Source organism: Cheilinus undulatus, linkage group 15 (assembly GCF_018320785.1).
Source record: "Cheilinus undulatus linkage group 15, ASM1832078v1, whole genome shotgun sequence".
NCBI classification, from domain to species: Eukaryota; Metazoa; Chordata; class Actinopteri; order Labriformes; family Labridae; genus Cheilinus; species Cheilinus undulatus.
The window spans coordinates 45,072,677-45,088,845 of record NC_054879.1 but is presented as its reverse complement, the minus strand read 5'-3'; the positions used below and the strand labels follow the sequence as shown (position 1 = coordinate 45,088,845).

Genomic DNA, 16,169 nt, shown 5'->3' with positions numbered 1-16,169 from the left:
GTGGAAATTATGTTTGCGCTCTCTTTCTCAGCCAAAGCAAATGAAGCGTCTGCTCTGCAGAGCTGTAGGAACAATTGCATTTTCTCTGACTCAACAGCAGTAAGGAGATTTACCTCATGAGTAACAACAAGCCTTTCTTAGTCAAAACTTCGTCTGCATACATGTGACTTTAGCTGCACCATTCAGACAGATGCTCAGAGAGATCTTCAGGTGAATACTGAAAATAAAAGCTACAGTTCAGGAAATAGTTCATGATCTGCAGTGTTTTATTTCCTCACTGCTGCCACAGTTGGGAAGTTTTACTTTTCATACTATCTTCACTTGACATTTTATCTTAACCTCCTAAGACACTGCATCCACATATAAGGACATTACATTTTGGCTTTCCTACATTATAGTAATCATTTTTGGTATTAGAATTGATGTAATTATCGCCCAAAATGTCTATTCAGATTCAAGGTATTTTATTGAAATGCTGGAATAAGTTGCTGTTTAGATATTTTAGGGAATTTGCTTGGAAGTTATCAAAGTATTTTATAGAAATTTAGAGGATATGTTTGTATGGTTTCATTGCTTTGAATTTATTTCAATTTTTAATGCATTTTTAATGAAATATGGGGAATTTATTAGCATTTTTTAAAATTTGATTGGGTATTTGGTGTTAGGATTGTCATTTGTAATTTTTAGGATTTTTCTTAGAAGAGAATTTTAGGGGGGAAATGTTTCCTTCATTTCCTGGAATTTTGGAGATTTTTTTTTTAATTTCTAGAATATGTCAAAAAATTTAAGGGGGCATATGCTTTAATATTTGGGGAGTTTGCTTGCAATTTTTCAGGAATTTGCATGGAATTTTGGGGGAAATTTGTATTGGAATTTTCAGGCTTTATGAAGAAGTTTCACTGAAAGATTTGAGGACTATATAAAGAAATATTTGGGAACTTTTCATGGGACACTTAAAAAATATATTATAGTAGGGTGCAGGTGGCCTGGTGGTTAAAGGTGCGCCTCATGTACGCAGACGGCCCAGGTTAAAATCTGCCCTGAGGCCTTTATTGTCTCTCCCCCGCTCTCATCCCTGTTTCCAACTCTATCCACTGTCCTCCGCTATCAAATAAAGGCACAAAAATGCCCCCCAAAAATAAATATATATTATAGTTTGTTTTTTTTATTATTATTATGGAATTGTTTGAGTTTTGGACAGGAAAATTTCTGAGAAATTCCTGTTTAACGACCAGACTGATGTTTTAACTTATCAGACCATATTTATCCCAAATAAGTGGGAGAAACTAAAGATGATCTCCAAACAAAGGCTCAGGTCTCAGGAGGTTAAACTCCCCCATTGTTGTTTTAATGACCAGGTAGCAGTGAGAGCAGTGCTCCAGAGAAATAATTCCTGAACGAGAAGCCAGAAGGTGTCTATCCTTTCCAAGACAGTAGAGGGAATATATTTCCTAAAGTAGAAATACATTATTTTGGTAGGGGGCTCTGTGCTGTATCACCTTTCTCTAAATGGTCATGAGTGGAAGTTGGGGGCTTAGGACTTAAGATCCTGTTGGCTTGGATTTCCTTGCACCAACCCCACCACTTTCACTCTTCATGCTTCTTCCTCTTAACAGAAAAAAGGCATCATTGTTACCGATGTTGTGTCAGGGTTTTGTTAGGATGAGAGTTTTAGAAGATAGTTAAAAATGATAAATTATTACTTTAGATATCAAACCATGCCTTAATTCTCCCACAAGGGGTTCTTGATTAATGGAATTCATGTCATGAATTTGGGGAATTCAATGACTGCACATTAAGAATTACTACCCTGTCATCACGCTCAATTATACTTTGACCAGGATATCATATAAAGATGTGTTGAAAAATACCCCCCAGGAAAAACTGAGGATGATTTTCCAGTTCCTATGAAATGTTTTCACCCCTTAGATGTTCTACTCTTTTACTGATTTTTATAAATCAATCATAGTTAATATAATTTGGCTTTTTTGACAACAAAATAAAAAAAGCCTCTACATGTCAAAGTGAAAACAGATTTCTACAAAGTAATGTCAATTTGGAAAAAAAAACATTAAGTAAAATAAGTGACTGCATGAATATAAAGAGATTGACCTATTTCAACAGAGGACCAGGCAATTGGTGCTAGAAGTTGTACAGTTTGTGAAGGAGGATCACCTGAGTAAAGTTGATGTGTTTTAAGTGACACCTGTGTCTTGAAGGTCCACTCATTGGCTAATCAGTATTCCTGCCTACCATTACACCATGATGACAAACGCACACTCCTAGCAACTCGGAGAAAAGGTTATTGAAATATATAAATACAAAAAAAAAAAAAAAATGCAAGGCACTGAATATCCTCCTGAGCAGCATTACTCAACACTGCTCAACCAAACAGCCAAATTGTTGAAGAATGCCTTTGCAAGAGCCACACTGTAAATGGTGAAAAGTAGCTAAAACTGATTAAAGTGGCAATAAAATAAGTTAAAGGTAATGGTCAAACAGCGGCAAAAAAGTGGCAAAAAGGGGCAGAGTAGGCATAAATTGACAAAAAGTGGGTGAAAAGTAAATAAATAAGGAGAAAAATAAGGCAAAAAGTGACATAAATGCGTGGTAATTTACAAAATCATGAGTTACAGGTGGCAAAAAAATGGCCAAAAAAACAGCAAAAAATAGCAAAAAATGAGTGTAAAATCAACTAAAATGGGCATAAATATGTGAAAATGGTCAAATAGCAGCAAAGAGTGGCAAGAATGCTGAAAACAGTGTCATTTAATGGCAAAACGCAGCTTCAATGGGTGAAAAGTGGTGAAAAATGGCAAAAAGTGAAAAAATTACAAATAGCAAAAAGCAGGGTAAAAGACGCAAAAAACTGGTGGCAAAAATGGGATAGAAGTAGTAAAAATGGGCAAAAAGTGGCAAAAAGAAATGGCAAAAGTGGGCTGAAAGCAGTGAAAATGAATTAAAAGTGGCAAAAAACTAAAAAATTAAAATTGGCAAAAATTGCAAATAAGGGCAATGGAAATATACAGACAAAAAATAAAGGTTGGCAATTAAAGCCAACTGCATAAATGTAGGGATTTAAACTGATTAATGTGACTTGCAATGGATAATTTCTAAGGTCATAGTTTCCCTTTTTAAAGGTTTTCTGGAGGAACAATATTTAAAATTAAGACATAAAAGAGCCACAAATCATCACCAAAGAGCCACATGTGGCTCCAGGGCCACATGTTGAGTAGCACTGCTCCAAAGTTCCGTTAAATCCATCTAGATCAGACCGTCCTCACAAACTGAGTGAGTGTGCAAGAAGGAGACTAGTGAGAGAGGCCACCAAGACACCTATGACTACTCTGGAGGAGTTTCAAGCTTCAGCAGCTGAGATGGGAGAGACTGTAAACAACAACTATTGGCCGGGTTCTTCACCAATCAAAGCTTTATGTTGAAGAAAACTCATCAAATCTCAACTAGAGTTCACAAAAAGACATGTTGGAGACTCCATGGTCAAGTGGGAGAAAGTTCCTTGGTCTGATGAGACCAAGATGGAGCTTTTTGGCCATCTGGCAAGACCCAAAATACTGTACATGACCACAAACACACCATCCCTACTGGCGGCAGCATCATGCTGTGGGGATGCTTCTCAGGAGCCAGTCGGTTTATAGCCTGTTAACTAGTCTTGAAGAGTGGGATGGAAAACATCTTACATATTTGACCATTTTGGCAGTAAAATGATGAAAGATACGATAGGGAAAAATGGTGGAGATGCATCTTATTGTCTTCATCAAGTGCTGTTAGTTAATTCTGTAAGGTGGGGTTCATCCACATTAGTACATATGAAAGGTGCATTAAAGAAGTGTACTAGTTTGCATGTAATTGTACGTGTTTGTGTGCATGTTGACTTTAGAAAACACCTTTTGGGTGAGTACATTGTAAATGCCAACATTATTAATAACTGTGGAAGAAAGAGGGTAAAGGGGAAAGAGAAGGAGAGAGGAGGGAAGGTGCTGACAGAGAACTGTATAATATGCTTCTGTAACTTGGACATCTGCCCCCCTCTCTCTCTCTCTCTCTGAATGTCATTCACTCTCAGGTAAAGTTATGACTCTGGCTCAGCTCCACACCTATATCTAAGCTTCTGTCTTCATGTATAAAATGATAGAAATGATGCTTTCTGAGGGGTTTTAATTCTACTTAATGAGTGTTTCTTGTCTTGTCAGTGGCACTCAAACCTTGAGATTTCCCTCCTAACAAGAATTAAACTTTGAAGTGAAGACCACGAACAGTTGAAGCTGAAGAAATCCCATGTCCTCTCATTGATATTCAGAGGCTCTATGAGTGAGAGCTGTAAACAACCACAAGCCCTGAAATTGGCACTCAAGGCATGTTGCAGGACACACAAACATTCACTTGCAGCCTCTGCTTTCTTAACAATGCTTGACATTCACACGCATTCACACTCTTAGAACAGACACTCACACTAGCCATTGCCCCCGCCAACCTCCCTCTCTCTCTCCTACTCTCTTGCCCCCCCCTCCTCCTCTCCTGGTCTGCACCACATCAGCAGCAGCTGGAGAGTGCAGCATAACATTTCAGAGCAGAGCCGCCGAGGGCAGGGCAGGCAGATCAGCCCCTGTGTGGGCCATCCAGCGGAGAGAGGGAATGTGCCCGCTAACTCACTCTCTCTCTTCCCTCTCTCTCCCTCCTCTCTAGAGCTGCAAGCGGAGAAACAGCCAAGCCCCTCCTCCCCTGCCACTCAGGAACTGATGACAAGGCTTGGCTTTTTATTAGGAGAAGGGATCCCGGGTACGGCACGCATACCTATGGACGACAAGAATGAAAAGAAGGTATTTGATTTTCTCCCTCCCTCCCCTCCAACTCCCTCCCTCCCTCTTCCAGCAGCAGCTGCTGCCGCTCCTGCGGCACACAGATAGAGAGATAGAGGAGAGAGGCTGAGGATGAGAAGGCAGAGGGAGTTGTGACAATGTATCAGAAGACTGGATATTTTTTTAAGCGGCTTTCCTCTGTGCATTATATTTGGATGAGGATTTAGGAGACACCTTTGGGATCTATATTTTTGGCACGAACAACGGTAACTGTCAAAAGTGCTTTTTGATCTTTTTGGAGGTGTTGGACTGCTTCAAAGAAAGTAACTGTATTTAAAATTGACTAAATGTGCTTATGTTTTAATGCAAGCTCTTTAGTGTTGTGTATGTCTCCCACGGTAACTTGAGTGCTATTCCAGGGGCTCTTGAGTATGTAACAAGAGTGTCTGAGTTCTCGTCCAGAAATAGAGTTATGTTAGGTCTGAGCCTCAGTTTGTTTGGCTCCACTAATTAAGCTAGTGCTGTGTGAAGAGCAGAGCAAAGCGCAGCACGCTACGCTTCCTTCATTCATTTTGGACACGTCTCGGACACATTTTGACATCAAACACACAAATCTGAGATGTGCTTATGAGTGAAACTGATGGGTAAAGATGTCAGGAAAGGAGGCGAGCAGTGTTGGACTTTATTTCATGTTTGTTTGTGTGTGTGTAGGTGTGTGTTTTCAGTTAGGGAGGAGTACATTAGTGTCATCTGTGAGCAATTCGTATTTCCTCCATACTGCTGTTTAACAACACTTCTAACCCAGCATGATGTTTTTTTAATTCAGCCTTTCAGTAAATTATTGAATGTCAGTAAGCAGTTTGGGTCTTCCTGTAACTTGTTTGGTGGCAAAGCTTGAGGCTAAAGCCTTAAAATGGAATGTTGCAAAAAACACTGCAAAAAACTTAGAAATAGGAAATGTGTTGCTACAATTAGCATTCCTCTTGTTTTAATAAAACAAGGGTTTACAAAGTGCTTTGACATAGTTAGCAACAAAGACAAAGCAGCTAAAAAAAGACAAAGACAACAGAAAAAATGATACCCAGAAACATCAACAGAACCCAACAGTTCAAGAACAGAACAGAAAACATGATCGAGATAATAAACTAAACAGACACCAAGTAAACCATGATATCATAAGATCATTAGTGTGCAGGCATTGTAACAATACAACTAAGACATTACTGATCAGAAGAGCACAGGCATCATAGGTACCATAAAAACAATAAAAACATAGAAAACTACACAAGTTGAGACTAAGAGGACCAAAATGCAAGAGTGAGAAGTTAAAGGGGACATAAAGAGGTAAAAAAACAAGAGAAATAAAAACATTAAAAGGAGGGTAAAAGCAATCAGACGTGATAAGAGAAGCAGAACAAGAGCCAATAAGAATGGTAAATTTGCAATGAAAGGGGAAAAATCCATTAAAGGTAAAGCTCTATCCACCTTATTCCTGGGGCTGCTACTGTAAATCTGCATATGGGCGAAACTTCCGGTGCTAAAGTGGAAGTACATTAAATACATAGTACAGCAGCTAATGATAGATGCTATCAAACGACAGTTGTTTCGATATGAATTCACCTCGAATTTGTAAATATTGATATATTCTTGTTTTTGTTCACATTGTTTGTATTGTAAGCTGTAAGTAAGTAAATAAGGTGGATACCACATTATTCCTGGGGGGTCTACTGGAGCTATGAATGTGGGTGGAACTTCCCATACAGTAACAATTATAGCAAAACGCGGTCCTTCCAAGGGCTTACTAAAATGATTCAGCTTCAACAGTGGCTGTTCTTAAATAAATATTTTCTGCAATAAAAACTGCTTCATTTTTGTTAAATCAATGTGAGCTGAAAGTTTTAAATAATATTTTCTGTAATGCACAGTACCTGTATCTACGTTTGTGGTGCTAATTGTGACAAAGTTAAATATGTCTCTCACAATTGTGTTTTAAACATGCCATTCACTGACTAAGTGCATCGGGGATGATCATTAATAACCTTTATGTCTTTAAACAATTTGCTTATTCAGTTTCTGCAAGACAAGTCTAACACATGCATTGATAAATGAGCTCTGTAATAATTGGGGTTAATTTTGGCATTTAATATTTACAGAATGAATTATGTAGATGGGTATATTGCAGACGTATTGTCAGAATTTTTTGTGAAATGTTGCTGTGAGTAAATCAGCTTTTTTCAGGTAGCCTTGTTTGCTGTTTAAGAATTGTGGGTGAAAGTCCCTCAGGCTTCAAAAGCAGTAGGGTGGAGAGTGTATTTGGGGAAAGAGTTGGTTTGATTTTACCTGCATGGAAAGAGTATCCACAAGAAACCCTGAAAGGATTAGGATTTAGGTTGATATTTTTTTGTCTTGAAGTTTGCAAGCTTTGCCGAAATCTTGTGTTTTATGCAAATAAAGCTTAACAAAGAGGAGAAGAATGTTTAAAACTTACTGTGATTGTCAGGCTCTCTGTGGTGTGTAACTGTTTTATAACAGTAGGACAAGGATAACCTTCTTTAGCTACAGTACATTGTTCACAATCAAAATACAGTTTGGGGAAGAAGGGAAACAGGACAAACCAGCTTTAATTTGGATTTGTTCAGTTGTCAGTTAGGTCAAAGATTCAGCTGTTGTATGGTTGTCAGACTGGCTTGATGGCATAAGAAAAGGTGTCCATTGTGTCACAACAAAGTAGAGACTTCTTCCCTCATGAAATCCTCTTCAGGCTTTTTTTTGGATCTTCCAGACACATGAGTGTGTAATTTTCAAGCCTTGCTCCTTTTGCAGCGCTCATGCCCTTCGGCTCGTGTGTCATGCTCACACGTGAAAGCCTTGTTTATTTGTAAAAGAAAGTTTTGCACTGCTTTCACATGATCCAAGTCAGATATGCAAATGAAATCATTCTCCCTAGTTTTCTCAATTCTCTTTCCAAATAAGGTTCAAACATTATTGTTTGTTGTAGTTATAGCTTCAGCTCATGCTGCAAAAATGTGAGCTGGTTGCCAGCTGACAGTTTGTATCGGGTTGACTACATACTTCATTGACATATTTGATTCATATCAGCATATTTTTGTTGTTCCTAAAACCTGTGTCTCATTTTTTCCTCCAGTGCTCTGTGACCAGCCAGGGTATCAGCCCGTGCTCTACGCTGACCAGCAGCACGGCGTCTCCCTGCACTGACAGCCCATGTTCAACACTCAACAGCACGACTAGTCGGCCCCCTCTCAGCCGCTCCAGCCCCTGTGGGACCATCACAAGCCCCAGCTCCACACTTGAGAGCAAAGACAGTGGGATCATAGGTGAGAAATGACTGTGTTGATTTGCATGCCACAGTGTTTCTCCAATTGTCCTTAATATCACTCAGAAGACTTCTTATGTGTATTGGTTTGAAACTCGTGCTATGATATATGTACAGATTTTCTATAAAGTCCCAAAATGTTGCTCTGAGTCATCATTCCGCCACTTCTTCCACTTACCTTGGAAGTGGGACGTCGGAGCTGGGAATCACGTCACACCTGAGTTGAAAGCGTTCCATTTGCTACAAGCTCATAAGAGTAGTGGCAGAGCTGGAAAACAACTGGACTCTGTTGAAACACAGGGAAACGTATTTGGACACTATCATACACCTGCTCCACGATCCCTGATCAAAGAAAGCTCTCTTTAAAGCACTTCTCTGTGCTTATATTAACAAGATAATACAGGAGACACGCCACACATAGATGTCAGAAGCGCTCATGCTTTGTTAAAGCTCCACAAAGAAGTGCTACACTAAAACTTTGTAAATATGTCAAAAGGCGAGCAGAGATGATGGGTGATTATGCAGTTATTTGGGGTGGGGGGCACCTCTTTCCATACAAATTGGCTGTATTGCATTTAGAACTAATCATGATGGTAACAGCATAGATAGTGTAGAGATTATCCTCCTGCCTGCAAGAGCTGATGGAAGTGGGCTGAAGTTTTTATGATGCACAAACTTTCCGGAGATCATGAAACAATTTTACCTCTGTATGACGTAATAAAAGTAAATAAGGTTGGAAAATATTACTTTGACATTGCTATTACTAAACCATAACCAGAAGTTAAATCAGTCTGAGACTCGTGTGGCACCTTTTCCCATGACATGGATGTGGTTGTTTTCTTGGGTTTTGTTCATTCAGAGAGGAAACTTAATCAGGGTGGTGCTTAAATGAACATATTTATATTGCCTTTAATCAAATTTACTGTCTGTTTTTCTGATGATTAACATGGACTGTCAGAATCCATGCGGGATGGAGGCGAGGTTTGACACAGTTTTTACAGTTGCATTTGGGCTCCAGTCATTGTTAAACAGCCCTCATGTAACACTCGTGTCCTTAAATAAAAGTACAATCCAGAGCAATGGACAATGGATCAATGGATGGAAATTTCAGCTCCAAAACAAACTGAGTCCCCCGGACTGTCAGGTGTGAAAACGACTTCAGATTATACCTGTTAAAAAATAACTGCACAAGGAGGATTTAATCCCACGAAACACACTGCTATCCACAAACAGACCATAGGTAACCTGACACGCCAGCTGGATTTGTTTCACACATCCATCTGGAAAACCTTCGATAGACAGTGTTTGGGAAAGGGCAGAGCCTTTGAAAAAAAAATACTCGAAGGGTGATTGGATGAACGTTCTGTCTACATGATTTTAGCCAATCAGGGCAACAACTGCTCTGGACATAACTAATAGATACAGCATTCACTTTAAGTTCATAGAAAACTTCAAAAAGGCCGCGAACCATGGCGACTGTAAACATGTTAGTACATGACTTTTGTTGTTTTTGAAAAGAAAACAATTCACTGCTGTTCTTTGTTCTTCTTTTATCGAAGAAATGTTGTCAAGTTATGATAAAACTGGCGCTTTAGCAGCATCCACGCTAATGTATTCCGCCATAACAGCGCCAGCCTCTTGTTGCTGCTTGCTTATGACATGACTCCGCCCGAGCATTGAGGTGACAGTTGCCACAGCTTTGCAAGATGGATTGTATTATATCTCTAGTTATAGTGCTGTAAGACATCTGGTGGAAATGTTATATAAGCTGATTTGAATGTGGCATAGTCTACAAAGTTGCATATATTAAAATCTGCCAAATGCTGTTTCTTCTACTCATCAAAGCTCTGAGCGGCCATACAAATATAAGAAATTCATTCTGAAAATGGCACTGTAAATCAATAGTTTAATAAGAAGTGTAAGCATCCCACAACAGCTCATGATCTACTGATTTTAGCTCTTTTCAGAGCATTTCCCTGCTCTGGACTATAACTAATAGATACGGCATTCACTTTAAGTTCATCTAATTCTAATTTCCAGCCTGAGAATGTTCACCTCGTACGCACTGATTTAGCAAAACTCCCCCTTGTGTGACGTCACTCATTCATCCTTTTGTTAATCCCACTGGATTTCTATTGGACTGAGTAGAGTTTGTGTCAGGTTGTTTGTATCCTCCACCATGTGTCAGTTATTAGCTTTGCATAGAGACCGAGCATTGAGGTGACAGTTGCCACAGTTTGAGGTTGTATTATATCTCTAGTTATAGTGCTGTAAGACATCTGGGGATTTATATAAGCTGACAGGAATGTGGCATAGTCTATTGATATATTAATCTGCCTGCTGTTTCTTCTCGCAAAGCTCGCAGCGGCCATACAAATATAAGAAATTCATTCTGAAAATGGCTTTTGAACCTTTGTGTTGATGATTCAATGCTAAATTGTAACCATATGATCCTCCATCTATCCTTGGTTGAACTTGAGTCACTTCTCTAAGTGCTGGGAGGTGTTGCAGTGGAATGGGCTTTAACAGTTTTCTTAACTATGGTGTCACACATTTTATGCCTGAATCACTTGGTTCTTGCAATAAAAGCCAGCTCCATCACACCAATGAAGGCTCCAGCAGAGCTGATATACTGATTATCATGAGTCAGTCATTCTATCCCCCCAGGGCAATATCATAGCTGGCTGCTTAATAATTTATAGAAGCTTGATGTATCTCCCAGCATAAAGCACTGACACGCTGCCACCCAGGATGATGCTCACATGTTCTCGACTCTGCTTGTGTCATATCCAAGCGTGTTTGGTGAGAAAATTACATAATGTGAAGTTGGTGTAAACAGCCCCCATAAGACTGTGCAGAAATGGAGAAACAAAGCTTTGTTGTATCCATAAGTCAGATTCCAGCCTGTGATTAATGTTCTTTGCTCTTTGAAGTCTGAGTTGGCCTCTGATTTCAAAAGCACATTAATTTGGCTTTGTATTACATTAAAAGCTTCTTGGTGGAACTGTGGAGATTTTGCAATGTCTTAACATTTTCAAAACAGCACCCAGAGGAGTTTTTAAGTAGACAGGCATAACAGACCTTTAGCATTGCTCATAAAAACCTTTCTGTGTGGTAAAGTAGCACTCCTAATGCCATGCTCAGGATAGTTTATGTGTGTGAAAAATTATTTGCCCCTTTTCTGATTCCTGAGTTTTATGCATTTTTATCACACTTAAATGTTTCAGATCATCAAATCAATATTAATATCTCACCAAAACAACCCAACTAAATACAAAATGCAGTTCCTAAATGATGATTTTATTTATTAAGGGGAAAAAATCCAAACCTATCTGGCCCTATGTAAAAAAGTAATTGCCCCCTGAACCTAATAACTGGTTGTGCCACCCTTGGCAGCAATAACTGAAATCAAGCGTTTGCCCGTTAAAGGCCACACCACAGCATCTCAGTTGGATTTAAGTCTGGACTTTGACTTGGCCACTCCAGATCCTTAAATTTGCTTTTTTTGAGCCATTCAGAGGTGGACTTGCTGGTATGTTTCAGGTCGTTGTTCTGCTGCATAACCCAAGGGCACTTAAGCTTGAGGGCATGAACTGATGGCCGGACGTTGGCCTTCAAGATTTTTTGGTAGACAGCAGAATTCATAGTTCCATCAATCACAGCAAGTGGTCCAAGTCCTGAAGCAACAAAGCAGCCCCAGACCATCACACTGCCACCACCATGTTTGACTGTTGGCATGATGTTCTTTTTATCAAATGCTGTGTTATTTTTACTCCAGATGTAACGGGCAGCACACCTTCCAGAAAGTTCAACTTTCGTCTTGTCAGTCCACAGAATATTTCTCCAAAAGTCTTGGGGATCATCAAGATGTTTGTTGGCAAATGTGAGACGAGCCTTTGTGTTCTTTTTTGTCAGCAGTGGTTTTGCCCTTGGAACTCTCCCATGATGCCTTTTGTGCCCAGTGTCTTTCTTATGGTTGAGTCATGAACTCAACATTAAACTGAACTGAGGCCAGTGAGGCCTGCAGGTCTTTGAGATGTGGTTCTGGGTTCTCTTGTGACCTCCTGGATGAGTCGTCATTGTGCTCTTGGAGCCATTTTGGTTGACCAACCACTCCTGGGAAGGTTCATCACTGTCCCCAGTTTTCTCCATTTGTGGATAATGACCGTGGTTTGCTGGAGTCCCAAAGCCTTGGAAATGGCTTTGTAACCTTTTCCAGACTGATAGATTTCAATCACTTTGTTTCTCATTTGTTCTTGATTTTCTTTGGATCGTGGCGTGATGCGTTTCTTTTTGAGATCTTGTAGCCCACTTCACTTTGTCTGAAAGCTTCTATTTAAGGGATTTCTTGATTCTACAAATCAGGCCTGGGTGTGGCCAGTGAAACTGCACACAGCTTTTAAAAAACTGTGGTTAATCACAGTTTACTGATGATTTAACAAGGTGGGCAGTTACTTTCACACACAGGGCCAGATAAGTTTGGATTTTTTCCCCCCTTAAAAAATTAGATAATCATTCAGAAACTGCATTTTCTATTTACTTGGGTTGTCTTTGTAACTTCATATTTCTAGAGCAAAAACAGAGGAGACAACAGGTCCAGGACATGATCTATTAGTGTTTCTCATGATGCAACATGCATCTGTATTATGAAATCCAGATTAGGCATATATGATGCAAACACAGCCAGCTGGCCAGTCAGTTCAGTTTCCTGACTCATTCTGACGTTTCTGTGTCCAGCTGCCTGTCAATATGTAGCTTTTGCCCTCTGCTCACAGTTTAGCATCATATTCCATGGCTGTATAAGCCTGAAGGAGGATTAAAGGATTTGTTGTCTTTTTTTTTTTTTGTAAAGCACCTGTTTGATATGAAAATTACAAATACAGTTGTCAACACAAGCTATTCCTCTATTTGATTTATGTTTGGGTGAGCCTTTTTTCACAGTAAAGCATCCAATCCGTGTGAACATTTTGAGATTTTCAGTCTTTCCAGAAGAGCGAAAGACAATCAAAGAATCTGTGCTCTGAAAATGATTTTTACAAATCTGTGCCATCATATCTTTCATTAGTGCGAGCAGACTGTCTCTGCTAATAAAAATTCAGGTGGTGAACGGTGTTGATAAGGGCACTGAGGAAAAGCATGGAGTTATTCAAATTTTAAAGTTCCATTACAGCTCAGTATCTCAGCAGAGATGAAGACTGATAAATGTTCATGGCACACAAAGAACCTACGCTCACATTTCTCGCCACTTACCCTCATCTTACCTCCCTCGCTGTCTCTAATCCCCTTTGTGTTTTTAATCTTCTCTCAGCCACCATCACTAGTTCCTCGGAGAATGATGACCGCAGCGGCTCCAGCCTGGAGTGGAGTAAGGATGGCAGCCTGAGAGGCAGCGGGCGCCATGGCCTGGCACAGAACGTCCGGGCTGACACCTGCTCTCCTGTGGCTGAAGAAGAGTCCAACAGCGGTACAACGACACCAGCCGACACCCCATCTAAGACCGACCAGCAACATCAGCAGACCAACACATCAGCAGGGGCACCTCAGCCTCCAATTCACTCACCCGAGGGACCCATTCCATATCCACCACAGACATCTTCTTCCCTCATGATGCCGAGGCCAAACTCTGTAGCAGGTAACAGCTCTCTGGCTTTGACATCTGGCTTTCTTCTGTGCAGTCAGGAAAGGAAGATACTGTTTACTTCTCCTCAGCATACATTTAGCGTCACATGAAATATTAACTTCTTCTTGTAGCCCAGTAACCCTTTGTTATGCTGACAGTAAAAATGACTTTGTGCTTAGGTGTCTCACTGCGCTGCATCACCACTCAGATCAAGATTGAAATGCTGTGATACAGCCTGTGCCTGAGGCTGACAAGTGTTGTGTCACTTCTTGTGCCATACAAGTAGCAGACAGAGACAGGGGGAAAAAATGCAGGAATAAACGAAAAGTTTTTTTCTGAGGCCAGGTCCAATGAAGAGTGGGATTGAAGGCAGAGGTTTGGGATTAGGCAGCTGTTGTGTGTTGTGCCTTAGCCCTGCCATGTTGGACCCAGGCGAGAGCCACTGTCTGGCTGATCTGTTCTGCATTCCTGCCCTGGAGCCTCCCTGTTATGGCTCAGCTCACCATATCCACACAGCTGTCACAGTTGTTGATATCCCTCTTCTACCCCCTTTTCCTTCTCTGTCTCTCCCCCTTTTCCATCCCCTGATCTCCCTCACACTGCCCCTCTCTGTTTTTACCATTGGCTGCTTTTAACCTTTGCCCTGTTGTTTTTAGGAGCCCACGAGTTACATGCTTCCTCAAAGGTTAGTCCAGACTGTGCTGAAGCTTGTACAAAAAAATTCAGTCATTTTTAGTAGTTTTAGCTAGGATTCACTAAGGACAGTTGTTGGATTTAATGCATATAATAAAAAAATAAAGCACTTTGTCTGCAGACTTTTCTGCGACTGTATGCGGTTCTCTGAAGGAACATGCTGCACATTTACTGTCAGGCTGAGAGCATGCTAGAAGTAAAAGCACTATAAAGGTCATAAATTAGCAGTGACAGACTAAAGTGTGAGAAAAAAAGAGACAAATTTGATGAAAAAAGATGGATTTGCCAGACTCCATGTCTGTCATCAGGAAAAACCGTCTCGAAAAGCTCCGATCTACAATGTTTCTGCCGCACCAAACATGGTACCGACCAATCATTTTGAGGAGAACAAGGTGGTAGCTATGGGCGGGGCTTAGTTACACTAGCTGTTTTCATTTGCTGCCTCCAGTGAGGTGATTAGCTAGGATGTAGCCACAACATAGCTGCAGTTTTATCAGAACTGGACCAGGTTTTTGTATGAAATAAAGATTAAAAACAACACTAAAAGCTTTTCACAAGCTCTTCTGCAAACATGCTTTGGCATGAGTTTGTGATAGTTACAGGAGGGGGTTTGTTGTTGTGTATGTGCTTGTTTACAATAGCTCAGTGATACTCAGTGTGTGGCTCTTTTGCAATTATTTGTGGCTCTTTTATGTCTTAATTTGAAATATTACTCCCCCAGAAAACCTTAGAAAAGGGAAACTTTGACCTCAGAAATTAATCACATTTATCAGTTTGTTTCCCAGACTTATACAGAAGGCATAACAGTTGAATTTAATTGTTCCATTAATCAAATTTTTGCCTTTTTTCACCATTTTTCTGCCGCTTTTCACCTGTTTAAGCTACCTTTGCCATTAGATACCACTTTTTCTTCTGACTTTTTGCCCATTTTTTCCACTTCTTTTTGACACTTTTTCCCAATTTTTGCCATTTTTTCACTATTATATCGTAACTTTTTGCCCATTTAAACTGCCTTTTGCCATCAAGTATGCCTTTTTCCTGTATTTTTTTTGCTCATTTTTGCAACTTCTTTTTGCCACTTTTATCCCATTTTTGCCCTTTTCACCATTTATTGGCCATTTAAGCAACATTTTGCCATCAAATACCACCTCTTTCCTATTTTTGCCCTATTTTGCAACTCTTAACTGCTTTTTGCCCATTTTAGTCACTTTTTTAGTCACTGGTTTTCTGTTTTTCTATGTGAGCTTTGTTCCACATGTATTCGTTCGGTACACGTCTGTACCATACCGAGAGGCCCATACTGAATCGGTACAGTACAAATACACGTACCTTTACACCCCTAGTGTATATGCTTTCATATCATATCATACGATCTTTTCCTGGATGTTTTCATCTTCTAGTATTTTAACTGCCTTCTAGGTCATCTATGTCATTCCCATTCCTTTCAGTTTTGCTAATTCTGTAGACTTGTTTCAGTTTGTTTTCATTTTTCTGTTTGATTATCAAGACTTTCTCTGTTTGGTTTATTGCTTATTTATTTTGTGAATTTTGTGAGTTTTTGCTCTTGCTATGTCTGTAAAAGCACTTTGTAAACATCTGTTTTTAAAGTTGCTATATAAATAAGGTTATAATTATTATGTAGTAAATAAATTAACTGTCTATCTGGTATGTCAGGTTAGTTAAAAGTGCCCTTGGCGAGACTTTT

General features: G+C 39.8%; 1 protein-coding gene across 1 annotated transcript in view; it reads left to right on the top strand.

Moving 5' to 3' along the window:
* The window catches only part of tanc1b (tetratricopeptide repeat, ankyrin repeat and coiled-coil containing 1b), a 176,414-nt gene that overhangs the window by 98,153 nt on the left and 62,092 nt on the right, over window positions 1-16,169 (top strand). Inside the window, exons 5-7 of the mRNA XM_041807849.1 lie at window positions 4,705-4,838; window positions 7,963-8,152; window positions 13,460-13,783. Coding sequence (XP_041663783.1) covers window positions 4,705-4,838; window positions 7,963-8,152; window positions 13,460-13,783 — 648 coding nt within the window. The remainder of the gene's footprint in view (window positions 1-4,704; window positions 4,839-7,962; window positions 8,153-13,459; window positions 13,784-16,169) is intronic.